General features: G+C 41.7%; 1 protein-coding gene across 1 annotated transcript; it reads left to right on the top strand.

Moving 5' to 3' along the window:
- The first annotated feature begins 11,067 nt into the window (after nucleotides 1–11,067).
- On the top strand, nucleotides 11,068–21,139 carry amotl2a (angiomotin like 2a). Its single transcript, XM_032572704.1, has 11 exons — nucleotides 11,068–11,288; nucleotides 12,369–13,156; nucleotides 13,312–13,450; nucleotides 14,957–15,101; nucleotides 15,190–15,282; nucleotides 16,945–17,240; nucleotides 17,877–18,055; nucleotides 18,314–18,415; nucleotides 18,498–18,658; nucleotides 18,982–19,161; nucleotides 20,043–21,139. Exons 2-11 carry the CDS (start codon nucleotides 12,435–12,437, stop codon nucleotides 20,117–20,119), a joined length of 2,094 nt encoding a protein of 697 aa, XP_032428595.1. The 5' UTR covers nucleotides 11,068–11,288; nucleotides 12,369–12,434; the 3' UTR covers nucleotides 20,120–21,139.
- The last annotated feature ends 319 nt before the right edge of the window (nucleotides 21,140–21,458 follow it).

The following is a 21,458-nucleotide window of genomic DNA, read 5'->3' as shown; positions in this document are numbered from 1 at the left end:
TAGTGTTTGACTTTAATTTTACTTATCTCTTTTTTCTTTAATCTCATTTTATGACTTTATTGTCATATTTTTTACTTTATTTTGACTTTATTCTCATAATATTCAGACTATTCTGAAAATATTAGTACTATTGTATTATTTCGACTTTATTCTGGTAGTATTTTGACTTTATTGTCATAATTTTGACTTTTTTTCTTGTCAGTTGGTGACTTTATCCTGTTATTTTGACTTTATGTCATAATTTTATTCTTGTGATTACTATCACGTCTCGTAATTCTTTTTTATTAGTGTGACCCTAACACTCTGTCATAGATTAATAACAAGTCTGAATGCGACATAAATTCAGCATAAAACTTTCTGAGAGTCGATTTATGCTGGAACATTTGAGCTGAACAAAAGTATTTTACTTCTATGATGAATTTCAACAAAATGAAACGGTAACATCCCTGAGAACCCTCTCTGTCTTCTTCTTGTGCTTGTAGTCCCGACAGTCATTATTAGTCGCTCTCCCCTGGTGTTTAACCTTTGCCCTCTGTTGGTGTCTGGGCAGTGAGCTGTTTAGCTTGTGTCTCAGAGGTCCACCACCTGCTCTCTGTGTGACACCAGCCCCTCTCTGGGTCTCAAGCACAGAGCCATCAATCTCTGCACACTGGCCAATGGGCCGATGGAGGACTACACTCATCCGGGTCTGACCTGGAAGCCCAGGCTCTGCTCGGCCATCTGTTTCCAAACGGATCGGATCCGCACAGATGGGGGCTGGCGGGGGGGCGGGTGTATGCGTGTCCGTACACATGTTCAGCACAAAGCAGAAAGACTGAAAGAAATGTAGCATGGAAAACAAAAAAAACTTTATCAACAGCTGACTTCAACTAAATAAGATGTGCAGCCAGTTGTTGTAGGAATTTTTTGCACCGTCAGAACTCCCTACAACAGGATTTCTACTGAACCACAAACCTTCATGAATTTTATTTGAGTTTCACGTGACAGACTGAGGTAACGTGGTGCACATCTGTGAGGTGGAAGGAAAATGATACTTTTTTTCAAATGTTTTATGTATAAAATTTTGAAAAGCTCAGTGAGTAAAGCACATGCAAAACATTGTTTCTAAGCCGTTCCATTGTTGCTCTGGGTGTATGCTTACGCTGCAAAAACACAATCTTACTGAGTATTTCTGTCTAGTTTCTAGTGAACATATCTTGGGGCACTTGAACAAAGACAAAACTAACTTGCTATAAAATTTTTAGCAAGATTCAGAAGCTTGTTGTAAGTCAGTTTCTTAATATTGACATAAAAAAGTACTAGTTCCAGTAGATTTTCATTTAAAAAAAGAAATTTTTCCCATGTTATAAGTGAAATAATCTGCCGGTAGAGCTACTACTTTAAAATAAAAAAAACAACAACAACTAGACTACATTAAACTACACTAGTTTTTTGAAAACTTGTAAACCTTGTGTCGTTGGTGTTGGTCTGTCACATAAAAGCCCAATAAAACACGTTCTGTTATGTGGAAAATGAGGAAAACTTCAAGTGGTGCTAATATTATTTCACTCTTATTATTAAGTGAAATTTAAACGGAGGTCTCCTTACATATTTTGCGTCGTTGGCTGTGCGAGCAGTCTGTGTGTATGGTACACACTGCATGGTGTGTTTGTGTGTGACTGCGTGTCCATATGGTGGGAGACGACAGGTGCTTCTGCCTCCGAGCTGGAGGGCAGGAGATACTCGGCGCTTTGTCTCCCCACAAACATCTGCCTTTTAGCCCCGCAGCCCTGTGACATCCCATGAAATTCCATCCTCTTTGTTTTTAGAAAGCTAGTACGTCATTCATCTTTCAACAAAACTCACCTTTGTCCTTCTGACGGTTGCTCAATCTAGGCAATGAATGGACAATATACCTATAAAACGTTAGCTAATTGTATTTTTAGCTTCCTTCAGGTGTCGTTTTCTTTTTCTTTTTTTAAGGTATTTGGCAGCACAAGCATTCCAGAGAATGCTCCTGTTGTGTTATGACACACAGCAGCGCCCTTGTTGTGAGACCAACACCCGGGGCTTGTTTCCCTGAAGCAGTCAGATTTACCTCAGCGTCTTCCGAAGGTTTCAGGAACACTGGGAACAAGGGATGTCTGGGTTTGCTTTGAGGAGTGTTTCCATGCATCAGATGTCCAGTGAATACATTTCCATCTCAGTGACGGTTGCGGCTGTTCACACAGAAAGAAACGTGACCCAGAACCCGCTCCGTTTGCCTGTATTCGAGCTACATCCAACTTTTTCACGGCACTCTGAACGGCCCAATACTGATCTTTTCACCCAAAAAAACAACAAAACAAAACAAAAAGTCAACATGCTGAACTAATTCGTATGAGTCTTCAGTCTGAACGGTCATGTCGCATTTTATCCGGCCTTTACGTGGTAGTTGTGAGACGTAGTGCGACATAATTCTGTGCTAGGAGAAGCCAGACGCAGAAAAGGCTGAAGATGATGATTATGAATGTATGAAAGAAGTCTGTGTCACCAGCTGCGTTTTCATTAACCATAAAACTCCGCAAATTGAAAGTGCGAAGATAAATTTGCTTAATGGAAACACAAATTTAGGGGGAAAAAACCTCCAGTTTTTCAATAAAGTCCTTGAGATATCATGAGGTGATCGTTTAGCATGCATATCGAGTCACATGATCAACAACCGGATGTTACTTCTGGCGAAATAGACGAAGAAGACAACACGAAGTGGTAAGAGGATGATGTTTTTTACCTTTTGTGAACAAACTTATTCACGTGATTTGAACTGTATTTCTTATTCAATGGAAAACCCTGCAATTGCGATTTTTTTATTTATTTTGACATTAGTGGAACATTGACAAAGTTTTGTGTAGTTTTGTACTGGAAGCACATCACAATCCCTCCTCTCTTAGCTCTGACTGCACATCCAAACAGGCTTCGTTACAGAAGTTGCAAACAATGCTTCACAAAAGAGCATCGCTATTTATTGTGCTTTTCTTTTTATCAGCTTCCTCTGCCTTGTTATGATGTTGTGACGATATTGTCAGCTTCTGCTGCTGAATAATCTTTAAAATTCCTCCGTCCATTATTACTTCGGTAAACAGCGCGCTGCTGTGTGACGTCTACATCCTTCTTAGCATCCGGGTCGCTTTGGGGACGTAAACCATTCACACAAAAGTCTCTCATTGCAGTCACATTTAATTAGTGGTTAAAAACGACTAAGTGAAACAAATCTGATTTCCAGCCTAGACTCAGTAGATGGTTCTTGTTTCAGGGTCATTTGTTTTCATCTCGTCAGTCTGAACTTAATGCTGTGATTTTGCTCCAAAAGGAACCAACAAGAACCTAGAAGAAATTTAATCCAGTCCTGATTAAAAAAAAAAAAGAAAATTGGGTATAAAATAGGAACACTCCTGAAAAAACTAACAGAAAGCATCGCGTCCTTGATTTCACCTTTTTTTCCCCTCTCTTTCTTAAGAGCAGCTGAATGGAACAGGGATGCAAAGACTGGCGGCCTGATGGGACAAATGCGATGCTTTGAATAAAACGAGACCCAGATGTATGCCGTCCTTATCTTGTTACGGTTATTCTGAAATTATGCAGAATGAAAGACGTAGCAGGAATGAGCCCACGGGACACAAACGAAAATATGTGACTTATCTGTAAAAGACGTCTCCCGGAGGTGTAGTCCTGTTTACAGTTCCTCCCCAGCTCGGTGTCATTTGTTTACTTTTTTGTTAATGTGAGAAATTTCTTGTCACCAAGTGCAAGAGGCCCAATGACTGCTGGACCTGGAGCAAGTCGCACTTGTGTAAATGTTTTTGTCTTACGGCCCTCCAATATGGCTGCTGGCATTTGGTTGGCTGCTTTTTTTTTCTTCACTAAAGCACAAGCCTACAGTTCATTTCACACTTTAAAAAAAAAAGATGGATGCTTCTTTTTTAGTTCTTTCTATCTGACATTAAATCAAATTAAAGGCTCCTTTTTTAGGTCAGTTAGCAATAGCAAAATCATTTCCACTTTCTTAATGGCAAAGAAAAAAGGTTTTTATTACTTTCTTTAGAGTCAAATCTTACCATAAGCTAAGAGAATTATGCCACGATGTCATGGTTTTGTAAGCTTCTGGTTAATTTGCAACATTTAAGTTAACTGGAGACAACATGCTGCTTCATAGTGTGAAATAGCGGAAAAAATCAAAGAAATCTGACAAGATGTCCAGAAGAGAATTTTTGACTTCCTAAACGGTGGCATGGAAATGTTTCAGGACCAAATGTGAGCATGGACCTGACCAGGATAAAATCAGAAGATGCTGTCCAGCGTCATTTTCAGAAACCAGTCCTGCACAAACATGGGCTAAAAAGCCACGCAGGGACGAAGGAGTAATTCCTCCAAAAGCAACAGAAAATCTCAAATTCTAGCTCTAAAATTCACTCAAACCAAGGCTTTATTTTTTAAAACATGTCTGGTCCTGCGACAAGCTAAAATTGAACACTGGTAAAAAATTTGTGATGAGTTCCTGCTGGCGGAGTTTCAGAAAGAGCAGGAGTTTTTAAGGCGACAGAGACCCAATTTCAAGGTGCTAAATTATGAAGTTAAATATTCTTAAGTCATGTTTTTATATATATAAAACACTTGAAGTTAACATAAGTACATAATTGTGCTATAAAATAGCACTACTTGCCCAGAAAATACAAAATACTTAGCCTGTTTCCAACTCTTAAGTAAACGCCATGAGCAAATGAGCAAGACCACCAGCCATCACACACTAATTTTTTTCTTCACTTTTAGTAATAAAAAAAAAGGGTTTGAAGTTACAAGAGTGTCATTAGAGAGCCGCCACTCTGCTCCCGTTTGAAGCCCACTCAAGGGAGGCTCGGTAAGAACACCATGCACATGGTAATGCGAGGAATGTGGCCATTTCCTCCTTTTGCAGGAAACAAAGGGAGTTGTTCCAGCGCCAAGCCTTTCATACCTCACGTAACAAGGCTGGTGCTCTCAGATCAGTGTCTGTATTGTGTTAACCCAGTAAGCCGGGCCATTAACAGCCTTCAAGAGGCCAGCCTTTAAAGCTCCGTCTGACAGTAACTCTGACAGTAACCGTACCTGAAACTCCGGGACAGTGTTAAATAAACGAGAGAAAATGTGCTATTGGAGGGTCATTGAGTGGAAACGCCAACCAGCTGTCCGTCTTCTTCTGAACAGAAACAAAGTAGAACACTAAATGCTGCTTCAGAGCTCACCTTAAAAAAAAAAACGGGAAGTATCAGCAGGCTTTGGTTTGTATGAAACGTATAAATATGATCTCATTTACTTTGTTTACCTAAGCATTTTTGCCTCTTATTTACACTGGAAAAAATGAGACGGTAAATCCACGGAGTGACAGATTTATACGATTTCCGAGGAATGGAATGACACAATAACTCATAACTCGCTTCTCTCTGAAGCAGCTCGTGTTGATGTTGGGTGTAGTCGTGGGGGGGAAAAAAATAATTGCTGCATGTTCAAGCAAGTCAAACACTTATTCACACCGGCTTTACTTTTTTGTGTGCAAAAGGCAGACATAAGTAGTAGTGAAGGGTGTGAGAAATGAATCTTTCCATTAAACTTGAATCGTGGTTATGTAATAAGCAATTGTATCGTAACACTAACAGTCATTAGACATAATGAAATACGTCATATATGCTCAGTGAATAGAGCGACAGATTATCCCACCTTACTCACTGAACTGTGGGTTGATACATCTGGAATGTGAGGAAAATAAAGGATCAGAGAAACATTTTTTCTGCAACGATGCTTCTGAGCGATGTATCTGATTCTATTTGAAACGCCCATTTGGAGGAAAGAAATGAATTGGTGAGTTGGGAATGCGGCTTATCTGAACTCCGGTTTGAGCCAGACAAGTGAAGTCTGGTCTGCCTGAGGGAAAAGTGATCCCTAATGCTGATCACTTACTGTGGGAAAGCAAACAAATTATCCAGGGAACCAAAGAGAGGAAGTGACGCCTCCTGTACATAAGATTTACAGACATTTCTGTAACCTAAACACTTTTAAATCTTCATTTTGCATCAGCATAGCCTCAGCAGAGTCTATCCACAATGTCCTATGTCAAATGAACATTGTGGATGCCTGAATTTTTACTAGAAGAAAAATGTATTTTAGACGTCCACAAATCGAGTGGGAATTGGAGATGAGCTGCTTTTTTTGAATAAATGTTAAAACAGCTTGATGGTGTGGCGCTTGGTGTGATGGTTGAGCAAGTACTGTGTGTATGTAAAGGCTTTTTGTCTGCGACACAGAGTCGTAATCTTTACAGTAAAGTGGTGTGTTCTGGTAGCTAATCAAATGCAGCAAGCTATATTTTTATATTTGAGTGCAGCTGAAGCTAAAATGTACCTTTTCCCTGCTGTAGTCCTAACATGAAATCCTATGGACCCTGTGTGAGCCTTTTATCCTGTGCACAGTCCCGGCAGAGTGTCACTGACCCCGCGTGTGCTTTTACAAAGTTTTTTTTACCGTCATTACGGGAACTGACGGTCTGACGGGACGCCCTCATTGATTTTCCGTTGTCCGACCGTGACGTCTGCTGCGCTCTGCCTGTGTGTCGTGGTAAGGCTGCAAGAAATCCTTTAAGTTTTACCTACATCAAAAAAATTAAGGGTGAAGAAGGAAAAAGATTGGGATGACGGCAAAGATTCTTTCCAATGTCAAAGTCTTACAGCTTATCATGAAAGATGAATCATCAAAATAGCAGTATTGGCATACAGAAAGCTGGTCAGTAATTATACGAAGAGTTTGACGACTGTAATAAAGATTTCCTCAATGATTACTGAGGCAGATTTTTTTTGACATGCTTTTGTTTTATTTGCTAAAATCTACATAAAAACTGAATCTTCAGAACTGATATAAATTCATACTCTTCTTGTATTTCCTATAAGAAACAAACTTCTTGATTAAATGACAAAAAATCAGTCCATCCGTCCATTTTCTGTCTATATCTGCTCATTCTTGCTGAGTTTTGTTTGGAGCGAACACTGGCAACGATTGTAATTGAGACTCAAACACTATGGCAGTCATAACTGAAATGAAGCGCTTCAAATCAAATTCACATTTTTGTTTCACAGATTATCATGACGGCGTATTTTTCACCTCTGACCTCATTTCATGACGGTCTTCTTGTCCACTTTGGGGTTTGTGTCTCACTTTTCCAGGGTGGAATGTGTGGCTGTATGTATTAGTTGCTGACATTTTATCAACATTTGCACTGATGTGGTCATTCTGTAGATCCAATTTAGTCTGCACTGGCGTTCCTCTGAGGAAGTCGAAAGAGGGCCTCTCATTTGTCGCATGGCGGGTACCCTGATAGCTATGAAGCATAACCACAATTCTCCATGGCTACTGAGTAGCTTGTGCTGTCTGAAGAGTCCGTTCAGTACTACATTAAAGCGAGTCAGACATCCGTTCGGCTGAGGACGGTACACAGTCGTTGGCATGTTCAGTCAGAAAATCACCAAATTGTACTGATTTGCTGATAACCAGGGTAATCGACTACACATCTGAACTGGAATCCATTATCGGTCGTAATGGTGAAAGGGTTTCCTTCACCAAATAGTCAATAGCGACATTGTGAAATGGACCTGCTGGAAACATGATGGGTCGTAACGGGGAAGTTGTTCGCCGACAGAATTTAGTGGACAATATTTTAGTGTGTTACTTTAAACTAATATATTTTGTTTATTACATTTCTTTAAACCGACATTTAGTTTTATACCTCACTACTCTTACTAAACTTGAAGAACCAACATGTAGTTTTATCCGAACAAGAATCCAGAGAAACTGCGACTGCGATTCTTGTTTATCTAAAGCTTTCATTTGCTACTGAAGATGAAAGCCAAAAGCTGTAATCTGATTTAACACAACAAATGCTGACATTTATGTTTGAGTTGTACAAAATACAAAGTACATGTACTTATTGCAAACACGTGAAAAAAGCCTGCAAAGCAGATGGAAGCTTGAAACCATGTCCTCATAAAGAGTCGATGCACTGCGACATGGAATCTGTTAGTTGGCCTTTACCGCGGAAACAAGACTCCATATAGCGATTGTTCCCAGCCAAGCCTCTCAGACGTTTTATTACTTTGCACGACCGAAACAAACACAATGACTGCAGGATAACCGAGAGACATTAGAAGTCCAGGTCTGTTTAGAGTTTTCGCAAAATGTCCACTGTTTTCGGTCTGCATAAGTACAATGTTTACAAATATTGCTTTGGACATCTAGAATCAAAATTTCCGCCCCCACCTTCTTCTTTGCAAAATAGATCAAACTCAGACTGGACAGAGACCATGTGTGAACAGCAACTGTTAACTAAACTGATGTTTGACAAACATCACATTTGTATTTACACAGAAACAAGGGTGGTCTTTAATGATTAGGTGAATTCTGAAGGCTTTTGGTTCCACAGAAATAGTTTTATTTAGTGCTGCCAGAGTAAGGGTGATTTAAAGAAATTTAAATATTAAAGGGGCAGTGTTATATTTTCCAGGTGCATGATACCATTGTACAGCAGTCAAGAAACTCTTAACTTCAGTTGAAAAAATTCTGTATCAATATAAGACTTAAAGGAATTTTGACTTCACAATTTAATGCCTTGAAATTGGGCCTCTGTTTCTTTAAAATCTCTTTCTGAAACTCCGCCTTCAGGAACTCATCACAACATGGCTCCTCTATTAACCCTTCAACATCTTTACCAGTGTTGCACTGAGAAGTAGCGCGTATAATGAGCTCATCTAATGCACAGTTCCACCAGATGTTTGCTAATTGTTACTGGCTAGTCTGAAGGAGCTGAGCTGGGGAGTCTTGGTGAAGGCCTGCATTGTGAGGCAGAAGCTCAGAAGTTTGGAAACTGCAGCTCAGAGGAGGAGCCTCGTCTCTAAGGTGTTGCTAGGTCCGTTCCCACGTTTTGCATGGGAGCTTCAAGGATTTCTCAAACATGCGTGAAAGAATGAAGGCAACACTCCAGGTGTGTTTTTGATGAGAGAATAACATAATAGCATGGAGTAAAGCTAAAAAAAAAGTCAATTCTACATAACACTGCACATTTAAATATATATTATTCACAGATAAGCAGCTGCTTTGTGTTGGTCTGTCACACATTGTGGAACTGTTCAAAGGGTATAAATACTTTTGCCTGCGTTATTGCCCGAAATTAATTTTCAACCTGCAGATATGAGGATGTTTGACACTGAACAGTAAACCATAAATTCTTCAGAGAAACGACACAATGTGAGGCATTAAGCCCTGGGCTTATCTCGTCTTTCCAGTTGAATCATAACACTGCAGAACTGGATCGTTATCACTTGCTCAGCATTCTTCAGCAACTGTTGGACTTCAACTGCCATGCAAATCAACACGCTTGCCTCCGTTTGAGACGAGTGAGCCTTCAGTTTGTCGACCTGGGCTGCATTATTAAACAGGGGCCTGTTCACTTCCTCCATAAAATCCAGCTGCTAAATTAGGACGATGCTTTTTTTTTTTTTTTTGCAGAAAGCCTCCGCTCATTGTTGGACCCCCAACGACCCCCCCGCCCCCAACACCAGCTGATCCCAGTGTCTCCATCTTCATGCATGGCTGTGATTGTGAATGAAGCTCTGGCGGTGCTGGCGATGGAGGGGCGGCGAGGTGCGGCAGATGGCAGGGCTGCCCCCGTCATGTCTGCTTTTTGGGGAGAACAATGCATCTCTCAGAGCTCTTATTAAAGCAGGGGATGGGGATTTGAGTCGACGGACAGCTGGCAGGCAGCATGCCTCGCTCCCGGCACACCCCCACCTCCCCTGTCCCGCCGTGTTCACACACACAGGAACACACACTCTGCAATTAACTGGCACGGGCCACGGCTTAAATGTTTACCAGACCCACGCAAACAAAACAAAACAAAAAAAAAAGCTTTTCAATAAACGAAAAACATTAATTCTCAATTATATATTAGCACTTATCAGTGCTATGGTCAGCTGTAACCCATAAACAAACCATAACCCAGTGTGTGTGTGGTTTCTGTCATGAAGTACAATCCAGCTTGCAACCCAGTGCAGCTTAAAGCATCTGAAAACATGAGATTTTCATTATCTGCGTACAGACTGTGTATCGTATGAGTTCAAACATAGTCAATTGTTACATCAACTGAAGCCTTTATAAAGCTAAGGTGTGCACACAAAGGGCTTTTCCTCTACATCTATACTGGATTCCAAAAAAGCAGATGGTTTTAAGGCATACAATTTCAGAGATTTGAAGATATTTCATTGAACAAACACAAAGCGGCAAAGAGAAAAGTGCAGATTTTTTCATCAAAACATCACATATGTCATTATTTTGTGAATTTCTTCCCAGGGCAGCATGGCCTTGTGGGTTCCTCTAACTTACAAGAAAATAATTATTTTTTAAAGGTCGTTGTTATGCATGAAGTGGTTATGTGTTGATTTGGACGTAAAATGAAACGCCAGATGTCTTCATTACCTAGTTTTAGATATATGAAACACTAAAGTACATTATGATACTCTCCATAATATGTCAGTAAGTGAGTGTGACATAACGTAACAATGTGTTTGTTTTTCCTTTAAAAGAGGGTGTGGTGGAGGCTGGTCCAGGTCGCGATAACTGCAAGAAACATCCCTATTTTCCACTCCCACATTTTTTAACGGTCTTTGACCTTCTTATGAATCATATTTCCTTTAAGCATATCGCATTCCTCGAATGTTTCTGTGAATGCCTACCAAGGCTCTTCCATAAAAAAATGTTAGCTTGTCTTTATATATTTAAATGTATAGGTTTATATATGCTTTAACCTTAAAAGTTGCAAGGATTTAAAATACTCTCACAAAGAAAAAGAAATCCAACTTTTTTACATGACACCAGCAGCCAGCTGAGGGACTGCTGCTGCTGCAGCTCTGAAATCATTTTCAACCCCCCTGGGGTCCCGCCTCCCTCCATGCTCCTCCTGCTCCTCCTCCTCCTCCTCCTCCTCCTCCTCCTCCTCCTTTCCCTGTGCTCCTGCTTTTGATCCCACAGGGGCTCGGAGCTTGCATTCCTCCCATTCCAGCCTCAGGGAACAATCGCCTCTCAGTTATTTATCCACGCAGTTCGAAGCTTCACGCGCTCAGTTGTGCTTCTACCCAGTCAGCGCGCGCACATGTCCACGAGCTCCCGGAAAAAAGCGATAGTTGGCGTTTTTGAAACCAGGGGCAGATTATTTATTAAAAGAGATACTCTTATCGGTGTTCGCGGTGGAATGAGGCGAGGTAAGCTGCTTGTTTTGTTTTTAATAATTTATGGTTTTCGTCCAGCTTGATGTCCGAATGTTTAGCGAAAAGACTTTCTTACATGTGTAGACTCCATATGGAGAATCCTGGTGAAACACCTATATGTAGCACCTGTAAAACTAGCCATATTTGTTTTAAACTATATACAAACAGCAAAATATTTCTACTCTATTTATTTAGTAGCGCTACTAAATAACGCTAGTTATTTAGTAGCGCTAACTCTACCAATGAGTTTATTGTTTTTATTCGAGTGTTCATTTGTTTTAATATAATTCTTATTTCCGTGTATCTGGAGTGTGTGGGCACGAAAATTCAGTTTGTACTACTGACATCACTCTCCAGGGTATTTCCAGTAACAGTTAATGTCAAACGGCATTAGGTATTGTGCAACTATTGTAAAAAAAAAAGAAGCATATTTAATCACTGGTGACCTGTCCATGCTGTACCACTCTTATCACCTAATGAAATAGGAAATGGACTTGAACTAGGCACCAGCGATGCTGCCCGACTAAGCGGATATATAGACAACAGATTAATGGATGCATGTTAAAATAATGAAACGTATAACTGTAGTTGTCAGTAATGCTGTTCGGCAGGTCCGGATTGTATCTGATGGTACCTGGTAATTTTGCCTTGCTCTCCCCATTCTTCTGTCTTTAACACCTTAAACCAAACTTCTTTCTTCTCATTTACTTACCAATGTTCATCATTTTGCATCTCTTTGAAATTGATTTGTTAAATGAATTTTGTAGATATCAAATCTCACCACAAGTTTAAACAAAGTCATTATTTTCAGGAGACTATATTACCCCCTATGCAGACAGACCTGAACCTGAAGGTCTGAAACGACAATCGGTCACAAAACCACTTTTACGTACAGAGGACAATTAGGAGACTATAGTAAATTACTTTTATTCATTAGTCATTTGTGTGGATATGAAATGTCTTCCTGGGGGGGGAAACAAAAGACTAAACTACAAAAATATAGAATGCGAAGGATGAAATGGCCAGCTCTTGCTTGTTGAAGACTGATCAAGACTCTTATGTTTTCCTTTTCAGATTGTTGAGGTGTCAACATCAAGCTTGGTTTTTGTTTAAGTTGTGCACTGATTTTTATTGACTGACATGAGGACAGCCGAGGACTCCTCAGGAACAGTCTTGCACCGCCTCATCCAGGAGCAGCTCCGCTATGGGAACCTGACTGACACTCGCACTCTCCTGGCCATCCAGCAGCAGGCCCTGCGTGGAGGGAGCAGCGGCGGGGGCACGGGCAGTCCCCGCTCCTCCTTGGAGAGCCTCACTCAAGAGGAAACCCAGTACATGCAGATGTCGACGCGGCAGGAGCCCCAAGGACAGGAGCACCAGGGGGACTGCCTGCCCTCCGAGAGCCCCATGTGTCATCTGTACCAGCTCCACAGGGAGGAGCTGCCGACCTACGAGGAGGCCAAAGTGCACTCGCAGTACCTGATCTCTCGGAGGGAAAAGTTGGAGCAGGACGGCCCCGGCGCGGACGCGGTGGGAGTTCAAAGTGAGGGACAGTGGGATCTGAAGCGGGAGCACGCTCGCTCCCTGAGCGAGAGGCTCATGCAGCTCTCTCTGGAGAGGAATGGACACAGAGACGCTTCGGCTCTGACCTCTTCCCACAGCTATCCGCAGCTTTATAGGAATCTTGTTTTAAATGCCGTGGTGCATGACGGACAGGAGACCCAACAGGGCGCGGACCAGCGCGGCCCTCCTCCAGACTATCCTCTATGTGCCCGAGTTCCTGAGTACATGCTCAGCTACTCACAGGAGCATGTACAGTACCACAAAGACCCTCCTCCCCCATTTTACTCACAGCACCACAGGTAAGCCACACAACTATATAATCGATTCATTCTCCCATGAGGATTACCCGACAATGAAACGGGAGCAAGCGAAGAACTCCTGACAAAGCATTCTTTCATAATTTCTGTGGTTCTCAGGTGTGTTGTGGTGAATCACTCATGTCTGCCCTTTGCAGGTATGTGTCTGCCCAAGCCCAGGTGTCTCAGAACAGCATCCACTCATCTTCCAACTGCAATGACGTGTTGACGAGGGAGAACGAGCAGCTCAGGAGAGAGCTGCAGGTGTACATCCAGAAGGCTGCCAGGCTGCAGAAGGTGAGCAAGACCGCCCCGAACCATGGAGACAATAGTTTCCCCTTAGACCAAACTCTCAGACTCACTATTTCTGCTCTCGCAATCATCATCTCCCTACAGAAGCGCACACAGCTTTTTGTAGGGTGTGTGCTCTGACAGCCTTTTTGAACGGCATTAAAAATCTAAAGGGACGATCAAACTTTTTGGTGTTAACATGGAGATTAGGATTTTGTGACATGGCCTTAAATCAATATCATAATATATTGAGTAGTTCACCTCCATAACAATAAAAGGACTGTGCCCCGAAAACAAAGAATGTAATAATCCAGCATAAATACCTCACAGCTAGTTGATGGTCTGAGACCCCCGGACTGTTTTTGCTATTTATTTTTATTGCCACTTAATGGACTAAAGCATCTGCAAGTAAGTGGAGAAAATGTGTACTTTTAGTTAAGAGTTAATGAACAAATGAGCACAAGTGAATAAGTTTCGAAGTCTAAAATAACTTTACTTCTAACATCCTTGCTGAACCCAAAATGGTGCCAAACAGTTGCTGTTTTTGTTATTTTATTTATTTTTTTCCAGTTTCTGGTCTTAGTAATACTCCAATCTGCTGATGTCAATTTCTTTTGTAAAACTATAGATACTATCATTTAAAATACTTCATAGCCTCCCAGCCATTAGTTTACAATAAACCTTCATATTAGGAGCATACATGTAGAAAAACATTAATCAGAGTAAGGGTTTAACTTGTTCAGCCATACTAACTATAACCATGTCACACTCAGACGTACCTAAGCTTGGACATTTTCTAAAAAAAAACAACAAAAAAAAACTGCCAATATTTACAAATCTAGAATGTTCCATGATCAAGAGGTTGCAATCAGTGAAGGAAAGAAAAGAGAAACTTTGCTGTACACTGTTGGCCTTCCTGTTATCTGCTAGTGACATCTAGAGCTTAATTAGCTCCTTCCTCAGTTTGGTAATACGTCTCCAAGGCATGCATGACTTCCTGTGGCAGACGACACCTTTCTGTACCTGGAAGAAGTGAGGTATAAAGCAAGTAAAAATGGAACAAGATGGCCCGTCAAAACCTAAAGGAGCAACAAAAGTTTCATTTATATTGAATCCTACAACTTTTTCACCTCTGATGGAAAACAACTTTGACACTGAAGAGACTTGTTATAGTGCTTAGGTGTAGTCACTGATCAGATTTTGAATTTTCTGGACGTGTGGTCCCATTGAAGAGGTTTTTGTGAATGGTTCATGTTATGGGGCAAGTGTGAAGTGTTTTCTCACCATTCCAGACTCTGGAATTCCAACAAAGCATCTCAACTCTTTTGTCTTGTAAAAGGACAGCGTGCCACTGCTTAACCTGGAGCTCCATAAGTGTTCATTCAAGAATTTTAACTGCTTTCCTCAGCATAGTGTCTAAAAGCCGTCTGTCTGTAAATGCAAATTGCGAGAATGACTCATTAGTCTCTCTGATGCGTCCAGACGCTGATCGTCATTGTGTTTCCTCCCTAGTTGGAGCTTGAGATCCAACAGATATCAGAGGCGTACGAGACCCTGATGAGAGGCTCTGCTAAGCGGGAAGCCTTGGAGAAAACTCTGAGGAATAAACTGGAGGCGGAGATTAAGAGGATGCATGATTTTAACAGAGACCTCAGAGGTACTTGGTCCGTTCATTCGTTGACGCACCTGCTTGTTGAAGTGACACAATGTGTATAGCCGGTGTGTTAATGTTTTCCTTTGCACAGAGCAACTTGGAGCTGCTAACAAGCACAGAGCGGCTGGTGACGCCGAGTGCTCAGACCCAAGGCAGCACATCTTCGTTAAACTCCTGGAGCAAAGTGAGTAATCGCATTAGTCTTGTTGGTCCTTTCACGTGCTTGTCCAAGACAGATGGTAATTAATGTGATTTGTCATAGCAGACCTCTCTGTGATTCATTCAACAATAGCAGGAACATTAGCCAAGCAGGAACTGGTGTCCTCCGCATTAATTACACACGTCTACATCTCAGCTGTCAGCATAGACACTGACCTTTTTGTCAGAGCTGCAATAAAGGTGACCTGAATTCTTGGACTTTCATAGTATTTCAGCCAGTTCTGTCATTTTAATTACCTATGTAATTACCTAATAGCTAGGTAATTAGCTCTCACTAGCTAACGTCTAGTGAGACAGTAGTTGAGATTAAAACAAACTTCTGCTATTCCAAATATTAAGCAGTGGTAATATTCTAACTTACAGTTATAATATTGTAACTGTAAGTGATATCTATCTTGGAGCATTCAGTTTAAATCCAATCCAGCTTGATAACAGCCAGTTATCAAGCTAACGGCTAGTGAGAGGGGAGTCAGGACCAAAGTGGACTTCTGTGGTTTTAAATTAACTTCATCTTCAAAATGTTGTAAGATTCTATTCTAATCCTATTTTGAGGACTTTCCGATTTGTACTGAGTGTTTTTTTTGTTTTTTTTTAAAGAAAACTGACAATTATCTACACTGGAAATTGAGGCTGGAGGTGTGCAGTGTCTGTAATCTTCCTATGTCAAAGCAAATGTGATTAAGTTTAAAGGTTAATAAAAATTTATTCCCCCTAAACTCGTATGATGCACAAGTGTTTGGTCTTGTTTTGCACTAGCCGTTAGCGTTAGCACCCAAGAGCAACTGATCTGAAACTTATACTAAAACGACGACACGAGAAGTTATCTACTGCCAGTAAAATATTAACTGCTACGTTTTAACAGAACCTTGCTTCAAATTTACTGAGCTACTTTAAGAGTTTGCTGGCATATTGTTGGCATCGTTTTCATGGACCAATTTAGGCCTTTACCAGTTCTGAGACATCAAGTCTGAAATGTTTTCGCCATAAAATTTCCCCCGGGGGCCACACCGGCTTTAACCACAAATAAAAACACGGTCACAGGAGGTGTTGTACATGTATTTTTATATTATTTTTAACAAGGACTGTTTGAGGAATATTTTGAGCCGCTTGTTTACTTCTCGTCCTTAGAAGCATTCCAGAGCTTTTGCCAGTACAAAGCTATGCTTGTGTGCGTAAGTGGATCAGAGGAAGTCTGCATTCCCTCCACAGGCATGCACTTGTGTTGTGTAATCAGCCCCCGTTTTAAAGTGGCACAGGGGAGCCATAAAACTTGCTCTCCTTTCTAAAATACCCAATAAAATGTGAAGAAGGTTTACGATTAATAAAGGAGAGTTTTGTTTCTTTTATTGCTTATTTCATGTTTTCATGCACAAGCTAAATTCCATTTGCTGCTAGCTTAGAGAACAAAGTGCTAATTATGTTTTTGATCCACATGCTTTGATATCTGTGAGTATAAATGTGTCTCGTTGGGTCATATTTCAAAGAATGCAGCTCAGAGTTCGAATGAGTCATTGGACCGAGTTCACAGTGGACCCTAGACACCTTAGCATTTTTTTTAATGAGAAAATTCCCCCGACACGCTCTCCTCACATCACCCGTTTTCTTTTTAAATCCCTCTTTATCTCAGACGAAGAGCAGCAGCGGGAGCGTGAGCAACTGGAAAAGCAGATTGAGCACCTGAGTGTGTCTGGCGAAGAGTGCCAGCGGAGAAGCGAACGGCTGGAGCAGGCGCTGACCTCAGCGCAGGGCCGCAACCGGCAGCTGGAGGAGGAGCTGCATCGCAAGACGGCCTACATGAAGAAAGTGGAGGGGCTGCAGAGCTCCCTCGCTCAGCTGCAGGCGGCGTGCGAGAAGAGGGAGGTCCTGGAGCTGCGGCTTCGCACCCGGCTGGAGCAGGAGCTGAAGAGCCTCAGGGCACAACAGGTTAGCGAAAACAAAGAAAAAAGTCATCAACATGTGCATCTTAGCTGCTTAGTCCGCTATAGTCGATCTTTAGTTCATTTGCCTACAATGTTCGGTTCATTTGGGGAGGTGTGAATGCATAATCGGACTCTAGGCTTTGGTTCAGTCAAAATCAACTCTGGCTCTGTTCGACTTCACTTATGAATGGAATGGACCAGAGACTGCTCCTGTAGTGCAGGGCATTCTGGGTAAATACAACCAAAACAAACCTGTGAATTTAGCGCTAGCTGGAGAAATGGCTTGTTGTCTTATAACAGCAACTAAAGAGAAATCCTACCACTGCTACAATCTGAAATTACTCTGTTTTTGTTTACATTTTGTGAAGAAAAATTTCCCTTCGGTAGTTTTTGGTGCAGCGCCACCACAGGCAAGGAGGTGAACAGATTATTCTAAGGGTTTGTATCATTTGACACAGAGTAGTGTGAAAGCAAACTGCACCATCTGAAATGTTACAGTTTTGGTTCCCAAACAAACAGAGTCTACCAGACTATCAGGAGTGAAAACACCATCAGAAACAAACAAAAAAGAGAAGTCAAATATTGGAGTAACTGTTAGTTAAAAAGACTATTGTCTCTTTTGTGTCTGTACCATAACCAGACAACCAACCTCACAGCATCAGAGCTGAGCTCATCCACGCTGCAGCAGGAGCTGAGGGAAAAAGAGGAGCGCATCCTGGCTCTGGAGGCTGACATCACCAAATGGGAGCAGAAGTACCTGGAGGAGAGCACCATGAGGCAGTTTGCCATGGATGCAGCGGCCACGGCTGCAGCACAGAGGTATGATGACACTCTTCATGGGTTCAGTAGCAGCTTCTGGGTTGGATCATGCCATTCTAATCACACAAAAGCTTGTTTCTGAAAACAAAAGCTTGTTTCTGAAAACAAAAGCTTGTTTCTGAAAAGCTTGTTGTCATGAGTTGTGATTAAAACTTAAGATGACAAGGAAATATATATATAAAAAAATCAATGTATCAGATCAACCAGAAATAGTTTGTGTATCAACATATCGCCAACAATGAGTTTTATTACTTCCAGGGATACAACGATCATCAACCATTCGCCGAGGAATTCACCAAACAGCAGCTTCAACGAAGACCTAACTTTATCGAGCCACAGACACCAGGAGATGGAGAACAGGTAACTAACCCTACCGCGACTAACCCTACCGTGTTGGTTTCCAGGGAACCCTAAACTCACGTTGTGTTTGTCGTGCATTCAGGATCCGTGAACTTCACGCTTGGCTGCTGGAAAAGGACGCCGTGATCAAAGTCCTGCAGCAGCGCTCCAGATGGGAACAAGGCCGGCAACAGAATCAGGCGCTCCGTCAGGCCAGATCCGTCCCCTCCATCAACACCCTGACGTGTGGCGCTTTAACTAAAGGTGAGTTCTCGTTCCTACCATTCACGCCTTCGAGACAATCTTTAGTGAGATTCTATGTGGCCATTCTATGTGGCAGCTGCTGGTGCCAGACAGAATGCACGCAAGCTAAAACAAATATATAAAAATAGGGAGGAGGAGGCGACCTTTTCGTGGAGACACGTTTTAATACTGGAATGCATATCGTCTCTCGCTCCAGAATAGCCCGATCAGGAATAGTCATAGGAAGAACTGGCAGAGGGCAGATGTTCCCAGGCGGAGGGGGTTGTCATTGTGGATGGAAGCAGGTGATTAAACGGTCTCTTCTCTTTGTCTACGTTTTTCAGGAAAGAGCCTCTCGGATGACCAGACAGGTGCTGCCATCTTGAAACCCCTGTCCTTCGTCGCGGCCAAGGCGCCAACCCAAGACTCCAGCACCCAGAGTGATGAGGTCACGCCGGGGCTGGACGTCACAGCAGAGAGGGACAGGTCACAGGTCAATGAAGGGATTCCAGCAGCTACGACCGGTGAGTTTTTAATGTTTGGTACAATTATGTAATCATACCAGATCGGTATCTGAATCAGTCTAAAAACGAAATTACAAATGACAGAAAATATTTTCAAAATGTGGCTTTTGTTTCAGTCATTCCTTCAATACGATACGAGAATATTTGTTTTTCTTACAAGAATATAGTCATATCAGCAGAATAAAAATTCAGTTTTTCCTGAAGAACATCTTAAAATTACAAGAGAAAAAGTCATTTAAATGAGGGGGAAAAAAGCATCATCGAGATCTGACGTGACCATTTTTCAGGTCTGTGATTCTTTCTTTTAAATAATAGACATAATAGTTTGCATAGTCGTTTCCAAAGTCCTGCTACTGATAATAATTTGATGCTGGCGCGTTAAAAGATTTGGTTTTTCCTTATTCGTAAAACCTCTACCAAAGTTTTCGAGATTCTAAAATTACTCATTTAAGTTGTGTAGGAGTTCTCACAAAATTACAACTTTATTCTTGTAATATTATGACTTTATTCTTGTAATTAAAATAAAACAAGTCTTGGCCATGCTCTTATACTTTGTTGCATAATTGACGTAAATTCAAACAGAAGCTGTGAAACACGCTTGTCAAACAAGATGGTGGGCTTAGGCAGGCTGACATCACTCTGAAAGGAGTGCGATGGTGGAAAAAACCCCCCCAAATTTTCAAAAATTTTATCTTCAAAAAACAAAAATTTGATTTATTGCTAAAATCGATTCATTGCCGATCACCCTAATACATTTTGACAACTAATGACCACTATTCAGTCTGGTTTCATGTCCATCTTCTGTTTAAATTTCAACTACCCTCTACAAGGTCTGTTGGCAACTTAATTTTCTAATTCTCCCTGCTTTCTACCGGTTTTAGGCGCCTCAGAGGAGCCGAAGGCCCCGCTCAAGATGTTCAAGAGTTCAGACGCCGAGGCGATCGAAATCCTCATATGAGCCGCGACTTGCCGCTCAATAAGACCGAACCCTGTCCGAAACGTTTTCATGAGGTAAAAGAAACAAAGTTCTCAGTGGATGTGAGCTCTGCCGAGCTTGTGCAGTCCAGAGCGTGGAAGTGTGATTCAAGAGGAGAGCGGAGTTTTCCGTTCGGCTGTTTCTGCACATTTCACGAGTGAACGGGGGACGGGCGATGTTGCACGAGGTACCTGGAAAGTATTTTAGCGACGCAAAAGGAACTGGGCTGCTCATAGTGCATGGTGTTTGTCATGAGTTGTGAATTGTGTTTATATATGTAAATGCTGCTCCTTTTTGTCATGTGACTGTTATTTAGTTGTTTTTTCATTCTGTTTTTTGGGTTTTTTTGGTCTTATCTTGACTTTACTGTAGCATCCCCTGTAACCACGCCCTCCGCCAGTAACATCTACTCAGAAAAACGATGGCCTCCATTCGGAAGCTGTGTTTTGAGAAACGGCTCCACCTTTAAATGAGCAGATGCCCCCTTTCTTTTAACCACGACCCGGACCCTCAGTGGAGGATTCAAAAGCTTCCCCCTGAATGCCAGAGCTCATGAGACGCCCGCTCGTTTCGCTCCTAAAAAAGCTTCCCGAGGATTGACGGCATTTCACTGGGGTCCAATTTTATTTATTTTTTCCCAGATTCCCCGGCGTTGGCTTGCGGGGTTGGGGGGCCTCAGATGGCGGCCGGCCACTGTTTCTCTCCCCTCGTCCAATGACACGCTGGAGCTAATCTTCTCGCATTCCTCGCTGAGGGAATGCTCCGGTTAAAGAAAAAGGCTATCTAAAGTCTGACCCGTCGGCCTTGTTAAAATGGCACGCATTCTTTTGTGTGCTTGGACGCATGCTTTTCTCGGCCCGTTTATTTCCTCCCAGTGCCGGCGGCCGGTCCTGCCGTGCTGGAAGAGGTTTTCGACTATAATTGTCCTGCATCTGCTCTTCTATTTGCTGTCTCCATCACTGTGTGAAATACATCAGTGTTTTTAAAAAAAAATTGTTGTTTTTGCTACAGTTCCCATAACAGAGTTGCTTATATTCTTAACAAGGAATCTTCTATTTATTTCTCCTGCTTACTGTAGGATTACTGAACACTGTTGTATGAAGACTACTGTTGTCGAGGATTTTGGGTTATGTTTATATATATGTAACTGAAATGGGCCACAATTCACTCTATTTAGTGCTAAGAGCCACTAAAATCCAACTTAAGGTGTTTATCACATGAAAAAGTCATCGTCTATTTATTATGCAGTTTTATCTCTGATGTTTATTGTGTGAACAGCAACGATTTAAAAGTATATTCTGAAGAGCACAAATAGCAAACA

Source organism: Xiphophorus hellerii, chromosome 9 (genome assembly GCF_003331165.1).
Source record: "Xiphophorus hellerii strain 12219 chromosome 9, Xiphophorus_hellerii-4.1, whole genome shotgun sequence".
Taxonomy (NCBI): domain Eukaryota; kingdom Metazoa; phylum Chordata; class Actinopteri; order Cyprinodontiformes; family Poeciliidae; genus Xiphophorus; species Xiphophorus hellerii.
This window is presented reverse-complemented; position numbering and strand designations above follow the sequence as displayed.